Genomic DNA, 25,847 nt, shown 5'->3' with positions numbered 1-25,847 from the left:
CTCTAGACTGACACGGTGCTCTTTGCTGCCACCTCTGCACGAACCTGCTGATAGTTTTCCTTTAATGATAATGACGTCTGTACATCTGGGGTCAGGTGCTTTCTGTCTGACATTGAAGATTGCTCTGATACCAGTCATTTAACTGTGTAGCTGGCACAATAAATAGCAATTAGATATATGGGTACTCTAACATGTTGGGGTCCAATTGTTCTACATTGTTGAATGCAGTTCTACAATTGTTCTACAAGATGAACGCAGCCCTAGGGAGTCCTGGAATATGGCCTATGGCTGTCAGGATGTAACATGTATGGCTTATGGCTGTATCCATGTTTTGCAGGACTCCCTAGGGCTGCTTCCAACTGGTAATCAAATGCCACATGATCGGACCCCATCATGCTCCATTTGCACTCATCTCTAATGGCAATCATAAAAAAAGGCCTCGGTCACTCTAGTCAGGAATTCAGCCAACTCTACCCTCCTCCCACTATGTGGAAATTATTACAGTTTAATCTGGCCGCTTCTGTGTGAAAATCCATGTACAAACACCCTCAATAAAGTTCCTGAAGACAGTACTGTAAACTAACATGAGCAGACGCCATGGGGTGTTTCTGCTCAGTGGAGTTCCTGCTTTGTCAGATTACTGGATAGTTGGTTCATGTAAATGTTTACTGTACTGTCTTGACAAAAATACTAAAAAACATTCAACCTGTACCATCTATTGAGGTCCCAGTACTGGCACTATAAATTATTTATTTGGCTCACAGTTAATTTATTTAGCTCCCTCAACCATCCAAGTGTGAATGCACACGAAATGTATCCAGCTTTTCAGCACAAATTGCTGCTGGTAGTAGCTTTAAAAGGTTGTTCTATCACAGTTAGAGGACATCATCCTCCATGATATATAACCCAGGATGAAACATTTCTATAATCTTATGCCACTCAAGAAACCATGAGAGCCATTAAAAACTCACACAATAAGTATCCTTTGTTGAACCATTTTGTGACATCTAACTATCCTCGTGATATTGTAAAAACTCCCATAACATTTATCAGCCAGTCACCATGCGTTTCTGTAAAAATGGGACTTGAATGTTACTATTCCTTGTCACAAGTGCCAGTGACTAAACACCCCACGGCTATGGTAGCAAGAAAGGAAATGTCCTCTTTGAGAAACATAGCCATGGGTATTTGTGCCTGGATATTACTGTTTTTGGGGTATGGGTTTCATGGTGCCTATGTTAATGCATAGAGCTGCTGTGGATAATGTGGCTTGTGTTGCAAATGGTTTAATTGGTCTACACCATGGGCATTAAATAGGGTTCTTTAAAAGTATGCAAATTGACTATGTGTATTTCCTAGTGGATTATTGTGTTTTTGGAAGTATAAAGGGAGAACATTACCTGACCTTTAAAAAATATATAAATACTTATGGTGGCAAATATTTTTATGGGGACTTCTCTTAAAGAGACACAGGCAAGTGTCCGGGAGCTGATTGCTGACTGATGTTGGCTCAGTGGTTAGCACTAGAGATGAGCGAATCGCACAGAAATTCATTTCACGTTCACAAATATTTGTGTGAATTTGCGAATGTTCGCAAATCAAATACAAAGAATTTTTATTAAAAAAGGCAAACTATAGTAGCTACAATAGTAAGATTATTACAGAGTAGCAATTTTTCAACAGCTGTTGCTGTGACAGAGTCCAAATTGGAAAATGTAAATTTTTTAAAAATGTCAATAATTCAATTTCTGCCATGGACAGTAGTGGACGGTGGTGGATAAGCGGTGTAATATCCAATTTTCTCCCAGGACAGCAGTGGACATTGGCAAATGAGCACCTAGCAAGTTATTAAGATGGACCCTGTGTTCACTGATACTTCCTATGATGCACATCCAGCACCCAGTGACTTGGTATAATGAACAACAGTCACCCAGTTACTTGGTATGATGGACAATGGCTTCACTGCTCCCATAGAAAACAACCCACAATACACCCTCCTCTCTGCTCCTATCTCTCTGTATTTCTCTCCCTGCTTTAACTGCCTGCTGCAACCTACTGTCCACTATACACAGCCGACCAGCCGCCTCCAAGAAGCAAACCACCTTATATATAGAGGGTGAGGGGGTTGCTGATATCACAGTGGGGTTTGCAGCTGATTGGACTGGCGCAAGGGATTATGGATAATCCCTTGCTCCTGCCAAAAGACGGTTCTGTAGACTAACAGGTGCGGCCGCCATGTCTGGCGAATTTGCGAAGTGAATCGTTACAAGAGGATTTAATGCCCATTTCGAGGCGAATCGGAATTCATCAGATTCGCTCATCTCTAGTTTGCACCCTAGCCTTGCAGCACTGGGGTCCTGGGTTTAAATCCCACCAAGGGCAACATCTGTCAAGAGTTTGTATGTTTCGACCTATTTTTGTGTGGGTCAATTTAGATTTTGAGCCCTAACTCCTGCTCCACCACCATTTCGTCCCTCTCCGGGCTCAGGTTAACATGTAGACTGTAGCACCGCTCCCCTCAGCGATGGTGTTTCTCAATGCAGTTTCCATGACGTGAAGCAGGCAGTTGATGTCATTCACACCGTAGTAGTTATAGACAATGCAAATGAGCCAGGGACAGGGCCGCCATCAGGAATTTCGGGGCCCCATACAACCAAAGTGTCTGGGCCCCCCACATTAATAAAAAAAAAAAATAGTGTGTTCGCCCCACGCCTTGCTGGGAGGTATAATTTGGTTCCGATCAATTCTAGAGAACTGGCTCATATACCCCATTTTCCCCAGTTGCTTAAAATGTAACCTCTGTTATACAGTTATAAAATTGTAGAAACTAAATGTGAACAAGGTGCAATTTAAATGTCACCATACAGACACTTACTTGTATAGCTGTCTCTTGTGCTCTGTATGCAGTGCATTATATTCACCCTTGCAACGTACAACTTATAGCGTGTCTACAAGCCCAGCGGGGCTCATTATGATGGAGACTAAAACTTATACAAGAGTGGGGTAGGGGTTCCCCTGTATTCAGAATGCTGTTGAGTACTAGGCAATGCCCCGTTTGGGGTTATTGAATTTCGAGGGTCTGGGGGGCTGTTTGATTTGTATATGTTCACCAATATCCCCCCCCCCCCCCCCGGTATGCTCACTAACATAGAATATGTTGATAAGGCTAATATAATGAGGCTGTTCCATGTTAGTGAGCATATACAAATCACCCCCCCCCCCCCCCAGGCAGACTAGTTTAGCTCACCCAAGCCAGTGATAGCAAATACATGGCGGTGAGAACGCTTTCTAGGAGATCCTGTTTGTGCAGCAGAGGTGTCCCTGCTCTGCATAGACCCTCAAAATTCAATAACCCCAAACGGGGCATTGCCTAGCACTCAACAGCATTCTGAATACAGGGGAACCCCTACCCCACTCTTGTATAAGTTTTAGTCTCCATCATAATGAGCCCCGCTGGGCTTGTAGACACGCTATAAATTGTACGTTGCAAGGGTGAATATAATGCACTGCATACAGAGCACAAGAGACAGCTATACAAGTAAGTGTCTATTTGAATTGCACCTTGTTCACATTTAGGTTCTACAATTTTATAACTGTTTAACAGAGGTTACATTTTAAGCCACGGGGGAAAATGGGATATATGAGCCAGTTCTCTAGAATTGATCTCACACACAGACACCAGCACACATGTATACAGACACCAGCACACATGTATACACACATACAGACACCAGCACACATGTATACAGACACCAGCACACCAGGGCACGATGAAGTTTGAACTTCTGCAACCTGGAGAAATCACCTGATATCACCTGCAGTCCTATGTAACACCACATAACACAGTGGTATCTCTGAGTACAGATAATGTAGTAGATTTCTCCTGCAGTCCTATGTAACAGCACAGATAACACAGTGATATCTCTGAGATTAGATCATGTAGCAGATGTCACCTGCAGTCCTATGTAACAGCACAGATAACACAGTGATATCTCTGAGTACAGATAATGTAGATGTCACCTGCAGTCCTATGTAACACCACAGATAACACAGTGATATCTCTGAGTACAGATAATGTAGTAGATGTCACCTCGGGGCACCCCTACTAAATGATGTTCTACAAAATAAGAAAAGTGTCATACAGTGACTCACAGGTGACGTCTTCTTTGATCTGAGGCGTCACTTTTCCTTTTCCTCTCCATCCGGCCCAGACCTCCATTATGATTCCTTCCAGATATGTTTCATCTTTTCAGAACCTGCGAGACAAACAATTTAGGCTCCGCACATTTCTAGCAGCTTCCTTTCCTTTTTCCCCCCTGTAGGCTCCCATAGTAACTGCGCTGTGTGGGATGCCCCTGTATGTAGGATCCCCTGCTGTGCCCCCTGTATGTAGGATTCCCTGCTGTGCCCCCATGAGCTAATAATGCCCCCAGAGGTGCCCCCATGAACTAATAATGCCCCCAGAGGTGCCCCCATGAACTAATAATGCCCCCAGAGGTGGCCCCCATGAACTAATAATGCCCCAGAGGTACCCCCATAACTAATAATGCCCCCAGAGATGCCCCCATATATTAATAATGCCCCCAGAGGTGCCCCCATGAACTAATAATGCCCCCAGACGTGCCCCCATATACTAATAATGCCCCCAGAGGTGCCCCCATGAGCTAATAATGCCCCCAGAGGTGCCCCCATATACTAATAATGCCCCCGGAGGTGCCCCCATGAACTAATAATGCCCCAGAGGTGCCCCCATATACTAATAATGCCCCCAGAGGTGCCCCCATACACTAATAATGCCCCCAGAGGTGCCCCCATATACTAATAATGCCCCCAGAGGTGCCCCCATACACTAATAATGCCCCCAGAGGTGCCCCCATGAGCTAATAAGGCCCCCAGAGGTGCCCCCATGAACTAATAATGCCCCCAGAGGTGCCCCTAAAAAAACAAACATCCTACTCACCTAATCTGCGCTGTGCAGGCAGCAGCTCTTCCTCCTCTTCAGGCTCCATCTTGCGAGCCGCAGGGACGGGACTTCCGGCAGGCGTGATGACGTCACATCATCACGCCTGCCGGAGAGGTCACGGCCCGGCCTCCCATAGGCTGCTGGTATGAAGTGCCGGCAGCCTATGGGAGGGAATACAGGAGGAGGACGCTGACAGGTCCTGCTCCTGTATTCTGATCGCTTTAATGTTCCGCTCACTGTGCGGGCGGAACATCAAAGCGATCAGTGCATCCCGAGAAGCTGCGCGGGCCGCAGCTTCTCGGGATGCTCAAAAACAGGTGGCAAGGGGGGCCGTGAGGGCCCCCCTAGCGTAGCGGACGGGGGGCGGCGGCCGGCGGGCCCCCCCCATGTCTCTTAGGGTCCGGGCCCCATACGGCAGTACCACTTGTACTGGCCCTATCGGCGGCCCTGGCCAGGGAGCTCACATTCAGTTAGTTATATAGGTTATTATTAGTATATTGTAGTGTGTTGTATATAGTAGTGTATATAGTTCATTAACCCTTTCCCTATAACTTAATGACTTTGAGATTGGTGTCTCATGACAAATTGTATTATGCTGACTTGCAGAGATGGGGCTGAACAATGGTAACTGCATCTGTTGTTGTTTATGGGCAAGATGTAGCGTGGGGGTCCAGGTTCTTCCAGGCAATGAGGTAGTGGCGTTCCATGTGATGACATAGATGTAGTACCTGGGTTTGAAATCAAACCTGACCTACTTTATGTTGACAGATGCTACAGATGAACTGCCAGACCGCTGATCACAGTGACCGGTTGTTTTGAGCAGGCACACTACTAGGCTATTGAGGATTGCCCCTGCTGCCTTAGGGTGCCCATTCAGTGCCTGGGCCTTGCCAACATCTACTGGCTGATGCTGTATGCCTACCCTTTTTCCTCCTTTTTGTTGTCTGTTCTGTGGTATTGGGTTATGCACAATGCAAAAGAAGTTTAGATTTAGCTAGTTATATTGGTTAATAGTATATAGCAGTGTGTTGTTTTTAGTATTGTGTATATAGTTCATTAACCCCTTCCCGCAAGAGGGCTTAACTGTACGTCCTCGCGTGGGCGGGGGAATCAGACTGGGGCCGCGCGGCGACCCTGCTCTGAACCGTCGCGGTCCCAGGCACGGCATGTAGCCCGGGACCACGGCTATTAGCGGGCACAGTCCATTCGCTGTGCCCGCTAATTAATTCTTCAGATGCAGCTGTCAAAGTTGACAGCTGCATCTGGAGACTTACTGCAGCCGTCAAAGTTGACAGCTGCATCTGTAGACTTACTGCAGCCGATTCCCTGGTGTCTAGTGGGGAGATTGCCGTGTCTGGTGCTGGCTGGGGTCTGCGCCGTAATGGTGCTGATCCCGGCTCGGCATTCTATTGCAGCAGCCAAAAGCAATAGAACACTGATTTCATCTATCTATGCTGTATAAGGCTGCATTCCCACGTTCCGTGATCCTGACGGATCACGGACGTGGAATGCATGTACCGAAGTCCCCCCGCGCCCGGGCAGCATCTGTAATTAGATGCTGGGAGCGGGGGAGACTGTATTCATAAGAGCCACGCTGTAGTAACAGCACCGCGCGGCTGATTCATTATGAATACAGTCTCCCCCGCTCCCAGCATCTAATTACAGATGCTGTCCGGGCGCGGGGGGGACTCCGGTACATGCATTTCACGTCCGTGTTCCGTCAGGATCACGGAACGTGGGAATGCAGCCTAACTATACAGCATAGATCTCAATGAGAGATCAGTGTTCATATACTAGAAGTCCCCCAGGGGGGCTTCTAGTATATGTGTAAAAAAAATAAAAAAAGTTGTATTATTAATAAATAATCCCCTTCCCTAATAAAAGTTTGAATCACCCACCTTCCCCATTTTAGAAATAAAAATAAATAAATAAACATGTTTCGTATTGTTGCGTGCGTAATCGCCCAAAATATTAATTTATCACATTCCTGATCCTGTAATTTATCACATTCCTGATCCGGTAAACAGCGTAAGCACAAAAAAATCCCAAAGTGCAAAATTGCGCATTTTTGGACGCATCAAATCCAGAAAAATTGTAATAAAAAGCGATCAAAAACTTGTATATGTGCAATCAAGGTACCGATAGAAAGTACACATCATGGCGCAAAAAATTAGCCCCTCCAAAGAAAAAGAATTGCGTCTTTTTTTTCAATTTCACTGCGCATATAATTTTTTTTCTGGTTTTGCAGCATATTTTATGCTAAAATTTAGCCTGTCATTGCAAAGTACAATTAGTGACGCAAAAAATAAGGACTCATGTGGGTCTGTAGGTGTAAAAATGCAACTTCTATGGCCTTTTAAGCACAAGGAGGAAAAAAACGAAATCGCAAAAAACGAAAATTAGCCCGGTCCAGAAACATAGACACATAGAAGATTGTCGGCAGAAAAAGACCACTGGGTCAATCTAGTCTGCTCTTTTAGTATTTTCTTTCTTATTATCTTAGGATAGATATATGTCTATCCCAGGCGTGTTTAAAGGGAACCAATCACGAAAAAAACGTCCATAAAGCTAAGGAAACGTGCTGGTACATCAGCCAGCACGCTTCCTAAACATCCCCCTGTACCCCCCGTGATCCCCTCTATTAGTCAGTATTCGTACTTTGATTAAGTCCCGCGCTGTATGTAAATCTCCGCCAAGTAGTCACGGTGGGCGGATTTAGTCATTGTCCTTGGCGGCAGGAGGCGCTGTAATCACGCCCACAGGGGCGTGATTGAAAGTCGTGTGTTCCTCTTACGTCAGCCGGGGCCTGTGTTCCACGTCGGCGGCGTGCTGACGTCTTCAGGACGCCGGTCTCTGTGTGATGACTTGATAATTTATTTTGATTCTGTTGGTGTCAGATTTCACAATTTCGCAGTACGTCGGTCTCGTCTCCCTCCGTACTGCGCATGCGCAGCGCCCTGAAGACGTCAGCACGCCGCCGACGTGGAACGCAGGCCCCGGCTGACGTAAGTGGAACACACGACTTTCAATCACGTCCCTGTGGGCGTGATTACAGCGCCTCCTGCCGCCCAGGACAATGACTAAATCCGCCCACCGTGACTACTTGGCGGAGATTTACATACAGCGCGGGACTTAATCAAAAGTACGAATACTGACTAATAGAGGGGATCACGGGGGGTACAGGGGGATGTTTAGGAAGCGTGCTGGCTGATGTACCAGCACGTTTCCTTAGCTTTATGGACGTTTTTTTTCGTTATTGGTTCCCTTTAAATTCTGTTATTGTAGATTTAACAACCACCTCTGCTGGAAGTTTGTTCCAGGTATCTACTACTCTTTCAGTAAAATAATATTTTTTCACATTGCTTCTGATCTTTCCCCCAACTAACCTCTCACTGTGTCCTCTTGTTTCTTGAGCTCAGTTTTTTTACTAAAAACACTTCCCTCCTGAACCTTATTTAGTCCTTTAACCTCTTAACGACGCATGACGGGTCATGCGTCGTTAAGAGTAAACAGAGAGGGCTCCCGGCGTGAGCCCTCTCTGCAGCGCGCGGTCCCCGGTTGCTAAGTGCAGCCAGGGGACCGCGTGTATTAGCCGGCGCGGCCGATCGCCGCGGCCGGCTAATTAACTATTCAAATGCCGCTGTCAAAGCTGACAGCTGCATTTGAATAGCAGCTGTGCACCCTCTCCCTGGTATCCAGTGGGGGATCTCCCCCCCCGCGATGCGATCGCGGAGGGGAGATCCGTTCTAATGAGCCGGCCGGGGCTCAGCGTCGGAATGACGCTGATCCCGGCTCGGCAATCTATTCAGATGGTCTGCAGCAGACGATTATAATAGAGCACCGATCTGATGGATCATTGCTCTATTATATACACAGGATTGATCTCAATGGGAGATCAGTTCTGTGTATATAGAAGTCCCCCAGGGGCTTCATATTACTGTAAGGGAAAGTTAAAAAAAGTGTTTTTATTAATAAAAAAATCCCCTCCACTAATAAAAGTCTGAATCACCCCCTTTTCTCATTTTACAAATAAAAATAAATAGATTAACATGTTTGCTATCGCCGCGTGCGTAATCGCCCGAACTATTAATTAATCACATTCCTGATCTCGCATGGTAAACGGTGTAAGCGCAAAAAAAATCCCAAAGTGCAAAATTGCGCATTTTTGGTCGCATCAAATCCAGAAAAAATGTAATATAAAGCGATCAAAAAGTCGCATATGCGCAATCAAGGTACCGATAGAAAGAACACATCATGGCGCAAAAAATGACACCTCACACAGCCCCATAGACCAAAGGATAAAAGCGTTATAAGCCTGGGAATAGAGCGATTTTAAGGAACGTACATTTGTTAACAATGGATTTAATTTTTTACAGGCCATCAGATACAATAAAAGTTATACATGTTACATATCGTTTTAATCGTTATGACTTGAGGAACATATATAACAACTAAGTTTTTCCATAGGACACACGGCGTAAAAATGAAGCCCCCCCAAAGAAAAATAATTGCGTTTTTTTTTTTCAATTTCACTGCGCATATAATTTTTTTCTGGTTTCGCAGCATATTTTATGGAAAAATTCAGCCTGTCATTGCGAAGTACAATTAGTGACGCAAAAAATAAGGGCTCATGTGGGTCTGTAGGTGTAAAATGCAAGTGCTATGGCCTTTTAAGCACATGGAGGAAAAAACGAAAACGCAAAAACGAAAGTTAGCACGGTCCTTAAAGTGTTAACATTCTTAAAGGTTTCAAACATGTACCCCCCCCTTCTTTCCTCCAGACTATACAGATTCAAATCTTATGCCTCACACCCTCCACCAGAAGGGGTTAATATGTTATGGTTAGCAGTAGTAGTTACATTTTTTGGTGGATATATTGTAGATATAGATTGTATAGGTTGTTAGTGGGGAGGAATGAGTGTGGGGATGTACTTAAGCTGTTACATTATAATTTGTTATACTTTTTTATGTACTTTAGTTCAGATATGGTAGGTTTACTTTTGGATTTTTTTATTTAAATGTTTAATAATAGAAATACATGGCAATCAGCTTAACCACTTGTCCACCCACCGTATGGTGGATACTAGCATAGTGCTGTTTTATTGCGATGGTTTCAGACAGCAACTGTTGTCTCAGCAGTTGGCAGTGTTTTCCCACTGGTCCCCACGGAAGAGGCAGAGATAGATGTTTTTGACCGCCTGTTTTCTAGTGAGGCTGCTGTTGGTGGTTACGGCCAAGAAGTGGCGTGGGGGTCCCGATTCTTTCTTACAGACAGTCAGGTGATGGCGTTCCACGTGCTACTACATAGAAGTTGTACTTGGGTTTCAACACAAACCCAACCCACATTATAATCACAGAAACTACAGTTAGCATCTTGATTTTTTATACCACCGACATTGCAAAACAGCCACACTACTGATAGAAGTTGGCGGTTCTTTGTAGCAGGCTAGACTGTTGTTGAGGGCCTGTGCCTTCCTAAACACCAATCTAGCTGACTAGCTGATGCTGTAGCCCTCCCCCTTTTTGCCTCTGGAGCGACAAGCTCTGGAAGGGACCTGCTGCTGGCACGGTGGAACAAATCCATCTTCATCCCCTGAAGATGATAACAACATTTGGGGACCAAGATTTCACGTAGGGTCTACAACAGCATCATTGTAGTCTGGAACAAAGTTATCCTCTCCTAACCTCTCTTCTTCCAGTGACATGCATTTCTTTTGTCGTAGGCTGCTCCTGCCATGCTTTCCTGACTGTTTTGTGGCCTATAAACCAGTGGAGCTGCCTTCCACTCACTGACTGTCTTGACATTCCTCCAAAAAATCTTCAGGGTAAAGAGTCTGAGACTGTGGGGGGAGCGCTAGGCTTGACAGATGTTCCCCCTGCCCTTGGCACGAATTGGTGTTGGCACTACTACCTCAGGACCCTTCTGATTATTGCTGGCTCCGGGATTGACTACTGACTGGAGTGGAGCTTTAAAGCAACTCTGTACCCAAAATCTGACCCCCCCAAACCACTTTTACCTTCGGATAGCTGCTTTTAATCCAAGATCTGTCCTAGGGTCTGTTTGGCAGGTGATGCAGTTATTGTCCTATAAAAACAACTTTTAAACTTGCAGCCCTGTGCCCAATGGCCGGGGCTTAGAGTATCTGTGCCCTAACTTTCCACCACCCCTCCGTCCCTCCTCCCCACCTTTTTCATCATTAGGAGTGCCACTGGAACATTTTCTCCTGTCTCAACATTGCACAGGTGCCTTAACAATCCAGCCCATGCTTAGTATTCACACAGCTGATGAATAGGAGACAATCTGCCTGGAGCATTCCTAATGATGAGGAGAGAGGGAAGGAGGGACAGAGAGGTTGTGCCAGCCTAATGCATACACAATCTAAGCCCCGGACGTTGGGCACGGGGCTGTCAGTTTAAAAGTTGTTTTTTAGGCCAATAACTTCCTCACCTGCCGAACGGGCCACAGGACATGTCTTGGATTAAAAGCAGCTATCCAAAGGTACAAGGGGTTTTGGGGGGGGGGGGTCAGATTGTGGGTACAGAGTCACTTTACCTTTGTAGGATCTTTTCCAGAATATCAGCCTGGCTAGTATTTGTCTGACCATTGGGACTTACTAGGAGCTGCAACCTTTTGACACTGTAACAACAACATCTGTTGAAAAAAATAAAAGCTACTACAGTTTGGCTTTTTAAATGAGAATTGTTTGCATGCGATTCGCAAATATTATCCAATCTGACCCAAAATTAGCAAACCTCGCAAAATGAATTTTCGCCTGCTTCGCTCATCTCTACTGACCACGAGTGGAAAAAAGTTTTTATCATTCCGAACAAAAAACAAGAAAGCAAAAATTCTGCCAGGGTATGTTAACTTTTGAGTACAACTGTAAGTGGCAGACAGAAGCTCCTTATATTTAAAGTGATCCTTCTGTGCCACAGCTTCCTGTAGATAAGATAGAGTACCTGTGTACGCCATTCCTGCAGAAATATTATTTACATAGACATCAATAGTGTTTTGTTCTATTAACTTCTTAACCCTTAGAGGAATTTTTGCGTTTTAGTTTTTTTCTCTTTGTGCTTCAAAGGCCATAGCAGTTGCACTTTCACCTAGAAACCCACATGAGCCCTTTTTTTCTGCTCCACTAATTGTGCTTTGCAATGACAGGCTGATTTTTTGCATAAAGTACACTGCAAAACAAGAAAAAAATTTAATGTGTGGTGAAATTGAAAAAAAAAACAACGCATTTTTTTATTTGGAGGGTTTTTGTTTTTACGCCGTTCGCCCTGGAGTAAAACTAACTTGTTATTTATGTCCGTCAAATCGTTACCATTACAACGATATGTAACATGTATATTTTATCTGATGGCTTTTAAAAAATTCAAACCATTGTTAACAAATCCCAGGCTTATAGCGCTTTTATCCTTTGGTCTATGGGGCTGTGTGAGGTGTCATTTTTTGCGCCATGATGTTTTCTTTCTATCGGTACCTTGATTGCGCATATGCGATTTTTTTAAATCGCTTTTTATTACAATTTTTCTGGATTTAATGCAACAAAAATGCGCAATTTTGCACTTTGGATTTTTTTTGCGCTTACGCCGTTTACCGTGCGAGATCAGGAATGTGATAAATTAATATTGTGGGTGATTACGCACGCAGCGATACCAAATATGTTTATTTATTTATTTTTATTTATAACATGGGAAAAGGGGGGTGATTCAAACTTTTATTAGGGGAGGGGATTATTTATTAATAATAACGTTTTTTTTTTTAACACTTATACTAGAAGCCCCCCTGGGAGACTTCTAGTATAAGTACACTGATCTCTCATTGAGATCTATGCAGTATAGTTATATGAGATCGGCACTTAATTGCTTTCGGCTGTTGTAGCCGAAAGCAATCGAGTGTCGAGCCGGGATCAGTGCCATTACGGCGCAGACCGCGGCTGGGTGAGGACACAGGGATTGCTCCTCTGCGTCAACGTCGCCGGGGGGCGATCCACCCACTAGACACCAGGGAATAAGCTGCAAGAAGTATTCAGATGCAGCTGTCAACTTTGACAGCTGCATCTAAATACTTAATTAGCGGGCACGGCGATCACCCAGGACCGTGGCGGTTTAGAGCAGGGCCGCCGTGCGGCCCCACTCTGAAGTCCCCTAGGTGACCCAGAACGTACGGGTATGTCTAGGTTCGTCTAGGGGTTAATGACCACTAATACGCCTCATTGCATAAAGAGCAGGCTCAGGAGTTAAACCCATCTTATGTCACAGCTGACACATGCCTGCAACTACCCGATGCGGAACTAAGTCACATCCCAGCAGTTTATCATTTGTATGCTGTGGTCATTGTCCAAGCGACACTCCCTGCAAAACTCAAACAGGTTGCTGATTGGTTGTTATGGCTGCCAAAAGTCTATACTTAGCATGGCCCAGTATATGCAATCTAATAATCGCTTAAAGGAGAAGTCCAGCGAAAATTTTTATTAAAGCATTATATTGCCCCCCTTAAGTTATACAAATCACTAATATACACTTATTACGGGAAATGCTTATAAAATACTTTTTTCCCTGCACTTACTACTGCATCAAGGCTTCACTTCCTGGATAAAATGGTGATGTCCCGACCTGACTACCAGTGCTGTGCGGGCTGTGGCTGCTGGAGAGGATGATGGCAGGGGGGCACTGAGAGACACAGGGCACTGGAGGGATACTGAGTGTCCCTCTGCCATCATCCTCCCCAGTACAGCTCTGAGAGTTGTGTTTGTGACATCACCATGTTATCCAGGTAGTGAAGCCTTGATGCAGTAGTAAGTGCAGGGAAAAAAAGCACTTTATGAGCATTCCCAGTAATAAGTGTATATTGGTGATTTGTATAACTTTTTTTTGGGGGGGGGCAATACAATACTTTAATAAAATATTTTGCCGGATTTCTCCTTTAATATAGCTATTCCGTAATTAAAAAGGGCATTGTCCAAATTACTATAATAAACCATTATTGGTCCAGCATGGTGATCATCGTAAACGGAAAATATTACCACTTAAGGAGAAGACTGGCAGCAAATGTGTTTATTCCACCTGTGTGAATAGGAGGCAGCATTTGACCTGACAATTCGGTCTTTTTTTAAGCATTGGTTATTGTCAGGTGGAAACGCTGCCTCCTGTTCAGACTGATGAAATAAACACTTTTACATTTTGTGTTTATGGAGTGCTGCTATGCATTCAGTGGTATTTTTTGTTTCAGATAGAATAGAAAAAACAAACAAACAAAAAGTCCCATCTACCCTAATCTGGTACCAATAAAAACTACAAATCACAGCACAAAAATCAAGCCCTCATATGGCCCATTATATGGAAAAATATTATGACTTTTCCACTGTGAGGAATTTGCAATAAGTCTTCTGAGGGAGAAGGTGTTAATGCAGTTATGTATTGTAACATGATATGACATAAAACAAGATTATTTGCCTCTTTAAACCATAACATAAACCATATGTACATACATAAACCACACATACGCCATACAAACGTACATATAGAAAACCATATGTACATACATAAACCATACTTACATGCATAAATCATACGTACATACAAAAACCATATGCACATACATATACTATAACATAAATACATAAACCATACGTATGTGCATACATAAACCAAAACATACAAAACATATGTACATTCAAAAACCATACTTTCATGTATAAACCAGAAATACATAAAACATACCTACAAAAAAAAATAACATGCACACATAAACCAAATGTACATACATAAACTATACTTACATACAAATCCATACATATACATAAATCATAAGACATACATAAACTATACATACATATACCATACATGCATAAACCATACATGAACCATACATACCCCCGAAGAAAGTAAGGCAACCCCCGAAAGTAAGGCTGCCCTTTGCCACCCAAGACACACCTAATTCCCTTTCAAAGACTTCCAAAGCCGGTGCCGCAGGCAGCCTGGTCCATTGCCCCCATGTCCTCCACACCGGCGGCGGCGTACGTCATATCACATGCCTGACCCATGTCCCGCCACTGATGCGCTCTTGGTCCCAGCGTGAGTATTCCAGGAAGGTCTGGGGAGGATGTCTTATTTCTGTATGTGTATGAACACCATACAAACATACATACATCAACCATATGTACCATACATAAACCATACGTACATACACAAAAACATATGCACATACATAAACATAACATTAATACTTAAACCAGGGGTGGGGAACCTTTTCCATGTCGAGGGCCAGTTGGGCATTAATAAAATCATTCGAGGGCCGCATACTGTGCGCGGCAGTTAGTAGCGTGGGTTTGCAGCACCCGGGGCATGGCAAAGTATTGTTCCCCTAGTGCCCCTGCTATTGTAGTTAACCCCAGTGATGCCCCTTGTAGTCCTGTTATCCCCCCCCCCTAGTGATGCCTCTGGTAGGCCTAGTTAACCCCCTCCAGTGATGTCCCTGGTAGCCTAGTTAACCCCCCCCAGTTATGTCCCTGGTAGCCTAGTTAACCCCCCCAGTCATGTCCCTGGTAGCCTAGTTAATCCCCCAGTGCCTGTCCCAAATAAACATCCCACTCACCTTTCCTCCGCTCCCAAGCTGCCCAGGTCCTCGTCTCTCCCCTCTAGCCGTCTTCTCCTGCAGGCAGCGAGCGATGAAATGATGTCATTGCGCGGCCCGCAGGAGAAGGAAGACGTGCGTCACTCTGGTGGGGAAGGGGACGGCACTCACAGCATCCTCCTGTGTCACAGACACAGCAAGATGCTGTGAATGCCGGCTCCTGCCCCACCAGAGCGGCGTGCATCACAGGGGAGCCGTGGGCCGCATTGGGAGGTCTCATGGGTTGGATGCGGCCCACGGGCCAGAGGTTCCCCACCGCTGACTTAAACCATACATACATATACATAAACTATAACACACATACATACATATATACATACATAAACCATGGGTACATACATGCATAAACCGTTCATATATTAACCATACCTACATACATAAATCATACATACATACAGTATACCGGAACTCCACTTGAACTTCTAAACCACGGTGCACGTACTAAATAAAAATGTCTATATAAAGAAAATTGTCCCAGCACTATAGCCTTACTAAAATCCGTGATTTAATTAAAGCATAAAGAGTGCTTTAAATATATCACAGATTTCAACATACAAATTTCATACATACATAACCCATAACACATACGTACATACATAAACCATACATACAGATACCATACATACATAAACCATATATACATAAACCGTATGTAAATACATATACCATACATACACCATACGTACATACATACATATATATATATATATATATATATATATATATATATATATATAGACCAACAAAACACAACAATCACTGAACTCAGGGAGAACAGTGAAAAATTCCAATGGAGTACTCATTTACGAGTCTACATTGATTGTCCCATACAAAATTTAAATATGCAAAAAAGGGGTCCGTGGAGCCTCAGTTACGAGTCTCAAAACACGGGAATAGCCAGATATCCCTCTCTCCAGAGAAGGAAGCCCATTGCCAAGGGGTGCCTCCTAGTGGGGAGAGCACCAAACCACCCTGATACGTAGTCCCTCAGGTCCTCACTCTGTTGCGAGCTTTTTTTTTGTCCCATACAAAATTTGAATATGCAAAAAAGGGGTCCGTGGAGCCTCAGTTACGAGTCTCAAAACACGGGAATAGCCAGATATCCCTCTCTCCAGAGAAGGAAGCCCATTGCCAAGGGGTGCCTCCTAGTGGGGAGAGCACCAAACCACCCTGATACGTAGTCCCTCAGGTCCTCACTCTGTTGCGAGCCTAGCCTTGGTAACCCTTGTCTTATGTCGTTATACTCGCCACAGAGTTAGACTTTGACTCACAGGGGCCACCCTGGTGTTTCCCTATTTAGGTCCTAAAGCTCGCAACAGAGTGAGGACCTGAGGGACTACGTATCAGGGTGGTTTGGTGCTCTCCCCACTAGGAGGCACCCCTTGGCAATGGGCTTCCTTCTCTGGAGAGAGAGGGATATCTGGCTATTCCCGTGTTTTGAGACTCGTAACTGAGGCTCCATGGACCCCTTTTTTGCATATTTAAATTTTGTATGGGACAATCAATGTAGACTCGTAAATGAGTACTCCATTGGAATTTTTCACTGTTCTCCCTGAGTTCAGTGATTGTTGTGTTTTGTTGGTCTATTTATCATTGCCCCAGTAGCCAGAATCCTGCTCCACACTGACGAGGGGCAAATACCCCGAAACTGCAGTCTGTGGATGGATGCCTAGCCTTGGTAACCCTTGTCTTATGTCGTTATACTCGCCACAGAGTTAGACTTTGACTCACAGGGGCCACCCTGGTGTTTCCCTATTTAGGTCCTAAAGCTCGCAACAGAGTGAGGACCTGAGGGACTACGTATCAGGGTGGTTTGGTGCTCTCCCCACTAGGAGGCACCCCTTGGCAATGGGCTTCCTTCTCTGGAGAGAGGGATATCTGGCTATTCCCGTGTTTTGAGACTCGTAACTGAGGCTCCATGGACCCCTTTTTTGCATATATATATATATATATATATATATATATACATAAACCATAAGTATGTACGTACACACATATATACATAAACCATACAGATACATAAACCATACATACATACATACATAAATACACACATCATATGTACATATATACATAAACCATACGTACATTTGCCTTTATTATTTCTGCACAGGAGTTTTTCGTTATTGGTAAACTGGATGACTTCAAGGATTTCCCCCTTACTGATTGACAGCTCCTTTCCTCCTCCTCTTTTGTTTCCAGCACTTGGAACAACCATCATGCGGGTCAAAACCTTTATGTCACCTTGGATCTAATATAAGAAAGGCGATTCATTAGAATTTTATACATTATATCAGCATATTCTGGTTGATATGCTAGCTGTAATTAATATATATAATTAAAACATTTTGCTTTAGAAGACGCATTCCTCCCCCCCAAAGTAAGGGGAAAATCCCAGTGAGTCTTTTAAAGCGAATGTGCTTCCGTGAACACAACACAGCATTGAAGAGTCTCAAAACACAGGGCTAGCCAGATATCCCTCTGGGAGGGACCCAGCCAAGGGGTAGCTCCTGTAGGAAACCACTAAAACCACCATATTAAGTGGCCCTATAAGTCAATGTAATGACAAGGGATAAACAAAGGCTAGGTAACCATCAACATACAGCTATTTCGGGTTTTGCCCCTCATCAGTGTGGAGCAGGATTCTGGCTAGGTGGGAGCAATGCCTAGTAGAGCCATAAGAGAAACAGATTGCCGAACTCAGGGAGACCAGCCAAATGACAACACCGCCGGCTGCTAGTGAAAGCGCTCAATGCAGTGAAGTCCTAGGTGCATTGCCCCCGGGGAAACATGAATATGCAAAAGAAGAGCCCGTGGAGTCTCATTGGAGAGTCTCAAAACACAGGACTAGCCAGATATCCCTCCAGGAAGGACCCAGCCAAGGGGTAGCTCCTGTTAGGAAACCACCAAAACCACCATATTAAGTGGCCCTATAAGTCAATGTAATGACAACGGATAAACCAAGGCTAGGTAACCATCCACATACAGCTGTTTCGGGGTGTGGCCCCTCATCAGTGTGGAGCAGGATTCTGGCTAGGTGGGAGCAATGCCTAGTAGATCCATAAGAGAAACAGATTGCCGAACTCAGGGAGACCAGCCAAATGACAACACCGCAGGCTGCTAGTGAAAGCTCTCAATGCAGTGAAGTCCTAGGTGCATTGCCCCCGGGAAAATATGAATATGCAAAAGAAGAGCCCGTGGAGCCTCATTGAAGAGTCAAAACACAGGACTAGCCAGATATCCCTCCGGGAAGGACCCAGCCAAGGGGTAGCTTCCTGTTAGGAAACCACCATATTAAGTGGCCCTATAAATCAATGTAATGACAAGGGATAAACCAAGGCTAGGTAACCATCCACATACAGCTGTTTCGGGGTGTTGCCCCTCATCAGGGGCCACTTAATATGGTGGTTTTGGTGGTTTCCTAACAGGAGCCACCCCTTGGCTGGGTCCTTCCCGGAGGGATAACTGGCTAGTCCTGTGTTTTGAGACTCTTCAATGAGTCAATGACTCTTCTTTTGCATATTCATGTTTCCCCGGGGGCAATGCACCTAGGACTTCACTGCATTGAGCGCTTTCACTATCAGCCGGCGGTGTTGTCATTTGGCTGGTCTCCCTGAGTTTGGCAATCTGTTTCTCTTATGGATCTACTAGGCATTGCTCCCACCTAGCCAGAATCCTGCTCCACACTGATGAGGGGCAACACCCCGAAACAGCTGTATGTGGATGGTTACCTAGCCTTGGTTTATCCCTTGTCATTACATTGACTTATAGGGCCACTTAATATGGTGGTTTTGGTGGTTTCCTAACAGGAGCTACCCCTTGGCTGGGTCCTTCCCGGTGGGATATCTGGCTAGTCCTGTGTTTTGAGACTCTTCAATGAGGCTCCACGGGCTCTTCTTTTAGCATATTCATGTTTCCCCGGGGGCAATGCACCTAGGACTTCACTGCATTGAGCGCTTTTACTAGCAGCCAGCGGTGTTGTCATTTGGCTGGTCTCCCTGAGTTTGGGTATCTGTTTCTGTTACAGCACAAAAAGAGGCATCCATCAACCCATTGTCCCCTCTCTTTTTATTGTGTAGCAGTAGTGACCTGTAACTGTGTAGGCACTGAACAGCTTTTTTCTATTTCCCCCTGTAAAACCTTGGTGCATCTTATAAAGCAAAAAATATGGGTATTTCACATCTATTTTTTTTTTTTATTATTTATAGTCGGTATATCTTAGTTCAGTCCCCATGTTCGCTGTCACACTTCTGGACTTTATCCGACTTCAATCATACACAGGAATAAAGGGAAAGAAAGGAAAGAAACACTCTCTCCTTCAGGTTTTTACCTATGCCATAGTCCATCATTTTTATAAGTTTTAACTCTTTCTTCCATTCCTCTAAGGTGGGAGGATGGGCTGTCACCCATCTTTTTAGGATACAATGCCTTGCTGCAAAGAGCGCATTACTCAGTACCTCTCTTCTTCCTGGTCCCAATCCCTCAATATGGGATAGATCTCCTAGAAGGGTCATTTTTTGGATCCAATTGCATATCACTTTTCAAGCATTCTCTCATTTTCTGCCCTATATTCCCCCAGTATTTATTCAGTTTGGGACATCAGATATATCAGTTCCCCTCTTGCCCCTTTGCATCTATTACATAAATCTGTGGATATGGGACCAGTACCTATTAAGCGCAATCACAATGATATTTTAATTGCATTTATAACATTTTGCATTATTTTAAATGTACAAAATAAAAGCTATATTTTAAAGCCACTGGGGAAACATGGGGTATATTAACTAGGAATCTAGTATTGATCTCAACCAATTTATACCTCACGGCTTGGCTAGGGTTACAATTATCCCCATTTCTAGAAGCAGAAAGCCCTCCATGGCTGGGTCTTCTGCAGTCAGCGTCATCAACAGCACCCGATGAGTGCTTGCAGTTAAAAACAATGCTATGACTGACAGAATGAGGAGCTATAAGCTCTTTGTTCTGCCAATCATTGTTGGGCCGCAAAGTCCACTGAAGTTATGTCCATTAACATCTAGGACATCTTTTTACACTATTTTAATCCCCATCGGGGCTTGTACACGACATCACTATGCATCAGGCAAAGTCTTCTAGCCCTACAGGACCTGGGTTTCCTTGGTATTTCAGAGAGTAAATTACGGGTTGTGGAGCATTATAAAAATTTTCCCCTATTTGCTTCCAGATGTATCAGGCATTATGGCATTATGCCAGTATAGTATGTACAGTAGATGGAGTTGGTCTACCTTGAATTTTTTCCTCAGTTCTTTCAGCTCTTTGTCTTCTTGTCTTGAGGTTATTGTATTGTTTCTCTGTGTTAGGGGAGGTTTGCTGCTAAGAAGAAAAAATCAGAATGTAAAGTGGCATTTCTCTCACTGGACGGTATTATCACAATTCATGCCTCGTCTTTGAAAGTGACCAGAATCTTCTGATCTGTTACAGATGTCGCTGGCTCTTTTATCATAGACAGTCCTAAACATCTGTTCTGTGCTATCAGCATAACAAGCAAGGAGAAGGGACAGCTGTCATTATAGGGATACTCTACTAAAAAAACATTTACCCACATCTCTAGTCCTTTCCACAACATATACATTACTCACATAGGGATGCTTAATCTGTTCCGCTGTTTTCAGCCACTTTACTGCTCTCAGCTGCTGCCCAGGAAGTTCTATAGTTTCTATTTTTTCTATTATTGGTGACCCCTCTTATCTCTAGTGGCTGCCATTTTGTGTCAGCATGTCAGTGTGCAGCATCACTGCACTGGGCGGGGGATTCTCTGTCCTGGCTTGTAAACCATCCCCCTTTTTCATGGCTAATTTGCATCAGTTGTCCTGTCACCTCTGATTGGCCTGTTAGTCACATGGTGCTTGCTAGCCAATAACCAGGCAGGCTGGGATTCTGGTAGATGGCGCCCTGTGCAATACTTTTTTTCTGCATCCCCCACCCCAGGGCCTCTGCTGAGACCCCCCTTAAGGTGGCAAAAAGCTCCTACAGCCTCCCACTCCTCCAGACTAGTGTTGAGCTGATCCGTCAAAAGTGTTTGAGTTGGCAACTGAAAGACTCGGCATTTGATTACCGGTGGCTGAAGAGATTGCATGCTGCCCTAGGGCTGCCAGGAAAACCGTAGGTTGTATCCATGTTTTCCTGGCAGCCACCGGTAATCAAATGCAGAGTCTTTCAGTTGCCAACTCAAACACTTTAGACAGATCATCTCAACACTACTCCAAATGACATCCAACACCCATCACCTGACCCTCTCAGCCATACACACAACTACTACTACCCCCTTCAACCATCCATGCAACTACTACTTTCCCCTCCAGCCATACACGCAACTACAACTAGCCCATCCAGCCATACACACTACTACCTCCCCCAGCCATACACACAACTACTACCTCCCCCAGGCATACACACAACTACTACCTCCCCCAGCCATACTTTCTATCCCCCTTACAGATGCCCCCCATGTTATCCCCTCTGCCCCTTTTATAGATGCCCCCGTTATGCTGCCTCCTTATAGATGTCCCCCTTATAGATTGCCCCTCATATGCTACCCCCTAATAGATGGCCCCCTTATGCTACCCCCTCATAGATGCTACCCCCTCGTCCTGCTCCCTCTTACAGATGCCTTCTTTATAAATGTCCCCCTTGCAGTTGACCCCCTCTGTGCAGATTAAAAAAACAACAAAACACCATTCACCTAACACCTTGCTCCCCGCCGCAGCTCTCGTCTTCTGCAGTATCGCCCCCCGCCGATGCACGCTCCCTGGAGATGTCCCCTGCAGCGCACACACCAAGAGTGTACAAAAGGACGGTGGGAGCTACTGTCAATCTATAAATGGGATGCTGCCCATGTCCTGATTACAGAACATATACAAAACAACAGAGAAGGACAATAAATGGCGCACCCACAATTATGTAATCAATAAATTCAATATCTTTATTATCAAAACATATAAACAAAACAGCAAATGGACATACACTTAAAAACACCTAAAAACCCAATACGAGTAAACCATCACAGGGAGTGCACACAACAATAATTATGTCCCTCCCACCGCAGCCCCAAAAGAACAAATAACTACCAGGCCCTGTATGCCGTCTGGTAAGATGAATATCAAACCTGACTACTCCAATAGTACTCCTCCTAAAGTGCACGTGCTCACAAGAAATGCATAGATGAATTAATAGATAAATAATCACATGTGAAATATAAATAATTCATAAAACCAATCCATAAACATGTCCAAAAAAGTGACCAAGTGCTAAGCCACCCTATCACTGGAGAGTCAAGGTAAATCAATAACACTATAGTCACATGTCACCCAGGGCTCTGAAATGGGGCTCCGGTCTGCAAACCCTACGCGTATCGTCACATCACGTGACTTCGTCAGGGGGGCCTCTGACGAAGTCACGTGATGTGACGATACGCGTAGGGTTTGCAGACCGGAGCCCCATTCCAGAGCCCTGGGTGACATGTGACTATAGTGTTATTGATTTACCTTGACTCTCCAGTAGGGATGAGCGAACTTTTGAAAAGTTCTATTCGGTTCGATCCGGCGAACTTTCGTGAATTTCGGATCGGTCCGAACCGAACCGAAAACAAACCTTGCTCTAACTGCTGAATAATTGCAGCTACAATAGTTGGAGTGTGATATGGTAGAGTTTCATTTAGTTGCAGTTGATATTACAATGAAAAAAAGGTGGGGAAAAAAATTTCCAAAAATAATGAGAAAAAAAATAAAATAAATCATAATAATAATAGGAATAAAATTAATAAAATATAGTGAATCAAAGTGCCAAAATAGTGAAAAAAAATATTGGAAAAAAAAGTTTACAAGGAGGATGCGGCAGCACTTGATTGCACCCAGGCCAGTATTAATGAGAAGAGACAAGTCGAGAACCAGGAGGAGGCAGCAGTAGATTGCTCGCCTCTCAATCCAGTATTGTTGAGAAGAGACAAGTTGAGCAGGCAGCAGTTGATTGATTCCAGTCCAGTATTATTGAGGAGAGGCTACTTGAGGAGGAGGCAGCAGTTGATCGATTCCAGGCCAGTATTATGGAGGAGAGGCTACATGAGGAAGATGAGGCAGCAGTTGATTGATTCCAGGCCAGTATTATGGAGGAGAGGCTAATTGAGGAGGAGGAGGCAGCAGTTGATTGATTCCAGGCCAGTATTATCAAGGAGAGGCTATATGAGGAGGAGGCAGCAGTTGATTGATTCCAGGCCAAGTATTATCGATGAGAGGCTACTTGAGGAGGATGAGGCAGCAGTTGATCGATTACAGGCCAGTATAATTAAAAAGAGACTACTAGAAGAGCATTAGGAGGTAGCAGTTGATTGATTCCAGGCCAGTATAATCGAGGAGAGGCTACTTGAGGAGGATGAGGCAGCAGTTGATCGATTACAGGCCAGTATTATTGAGGAGAGGCTACTTGAGGAGAATGAGGCAGCAGCTTATCGATTACAGGCCAGTATTATTGAGGAGAGGCTACTTGAGGAGGATGAGGCAGCAGTTGATTGATTACAGGCCAGTATAATCGAGGAGAGGCTACTTGAGGAGGATGAGGCAGCAGTTGATCGATTACAGCCCAGTATAATTAAAAACAGACTACTTGAGCAGCAGGAGGAGGCAGCGGTTGATTGATTCCAGGGCCAGTATTATCGAGGAGAGGCTACTTGAGGAGGAGGGCAGCAGCAGTTTATCTATTCCAGGCCAGGATTATGAAGGAGAGGCTAATTAAGGACGAGGAGGCAGCAGTTGATCTATTCCAGCCCAGTATAATTAAAAAAAGACTACTTGAGCAGCTGGAGGAGGCAGCAGTTGATCAATTCCCCTCTCAGGACCAAGGCTTGGAGGTAAGTGACTCTGCCTGGTAGGTTGTCTTCTACCCTCCCTCTTGTGCCTCACTTCCTTGCAGCAGTGGGATGTTGCTGCTTCGGTAGCACCTCACTTTCCTCCCCTGATGACACTGAGGATAATGGTGCTTGGGGGCGCCACATCTGATCGGCGACATCATCATCACCACCACTACTACTGTCCTCCAGTGGCCGGGACAGGATCTCAGGTGTGGCACTGGATGCCCCTCCCTGGCTTACAGCCACCACCTCCTCTGCAGTCTCTGCACGTTCAACCTGCTGCCTTTGGGTGGACTACCTCATCCTCCTCCTCATCATCACCACTAAAAGTGGTAGAGAATCCAAAGGCAGATCAAGATTTGCCAACAGTTCCCTGGCAGAAGGTGCCCCAGAGGTGGGTGGCATAGTAATAACAGGGGACGGGGCAGAGGACTGTCGCTGACCCTCCCATGTAAGGGTGGCGTCGGATGATCCAGCCGACCTCGTGTGGGAGCTTTGGGCGGTGAATGAAAGTGGAGGATTGGGTAAGCCAATCTAGAACCGCTGGCTGCGTGGTTCTTACAGAAACCACTGGGTGTCTGGGGTAGCTGCACCCTGCTGCCATGCCTGTTGCCCTGGCTGCTGCCGGGCCTGGTGCTGCCACTCTCTCCTACCCTCGCCGCCTGCCGTTGCTGTCCTTGCCTGGGAAGTGCTGGAAGTAGGACGCTTGGACATAGTTCTTTGGTTGGTGTAAATTTGAAAAAGAAATAATCTATTGGGCAGAAGGCACAAATTTCAGTGACTATTGCATTGTGGGTTGGAGGCACCCAGCAAAGCAGAAATTTACAGGTTATCCCAAAAAAACTATTTTTTTTTTTATTTTTTAACTTTTTTGGTTGCGGGGTGGCTAGAGGGGTTTGACAGCAACCAGCAGAGCACAAACGGACAGCTTTTGTGGGGCGCTGACTTCGCCTCAAATAGAACAGCTCATCACAAACAAACCAACTTTTTTTTATTTTTTTTAATGTTTTTTTTTTTTAACCTTTTTGGTTGCGGGCAGCTAGCCGGGGTTAACGGCAACCAGCAGAGCACAAACGGACAGCTTTTGTGATGCGCTGACTAGCGTCACCTACAACAGCTGATCACAAACAAACGTCTAGCGTCTCCTCTCTGTCACGGATCAGTAGCTGGTTCAATGCTACGGGTCCTGACTCCTGAGTGATTTCTTCTCACTTTTCTCTCCCTATTTTCTTTTTTTTATCTCCTATCTCTCCCTAGATATCACGATTTTTGAGTTAGATGGCTATCTCTCCCTCTGTCTACCTAACTCTTGATTTCTCAGCCTCTTTCACTATGTATGAGCTTATCAAGCTTTTCCCTGTATCTTT

At 44.8% G+C, this 25,847-nt stretch overlaps 1 protein-coding gene across 1 annotated transcript in view; it reads right to left on the bottom strand.

Moving 5' to 3' along the window:
• The window catches only part of LOC138774969 (PML-RARA-regulated adapter molecule 1-like), a 29,371-nt gene extending 8,274 nt beyond the window's left edge, over positions 1–21,097 (bottom strand). Inside the window, exons 1-3 of the mRNA XM_069955740.1 lie at positions 20,994–21,097; positions 20,864–20,951; positions 17,691–17,853 (exon numbers count right to left, since the gene is read on the bottom strand). Of these exons, the coding sequence (XP_069811841.1) occupies positions 17,691–17,853; positions 20,864–20,951; positions 20,994–21,097 (355 nt within the window). The remainder of the gene's footprint in view (positions 1–17,690; positions 17,854–20,863; positions 20,952–20,993) is intronic.
• Between the last annotated feature and the right edge of the window lie 4,750 nt (positions 21,098–25,847).

Source organism: Dendropsophus ebraccatus, unplaced genomic scaffold, assembly GCF_027789765.1.
Source record: "Dendropsophus ebraccatus isolate aDenEbr1 unplaced genomic scaffold, aDenEbr1.pat pat_scaffold_1170_ctg1, whole genome shotgun sequence".
NCBI classification, from domain to species: Eukaryota; Metazoa; Chordata; class Amphibia; order Anura; family Hylidae; genus Dendropsophus; species Dendropsophus ebraccatus.
Note: the sequence above shows the minus strand (reverse complement) of the source record. Positions and strands in the feature narration are given on the sequence as shown.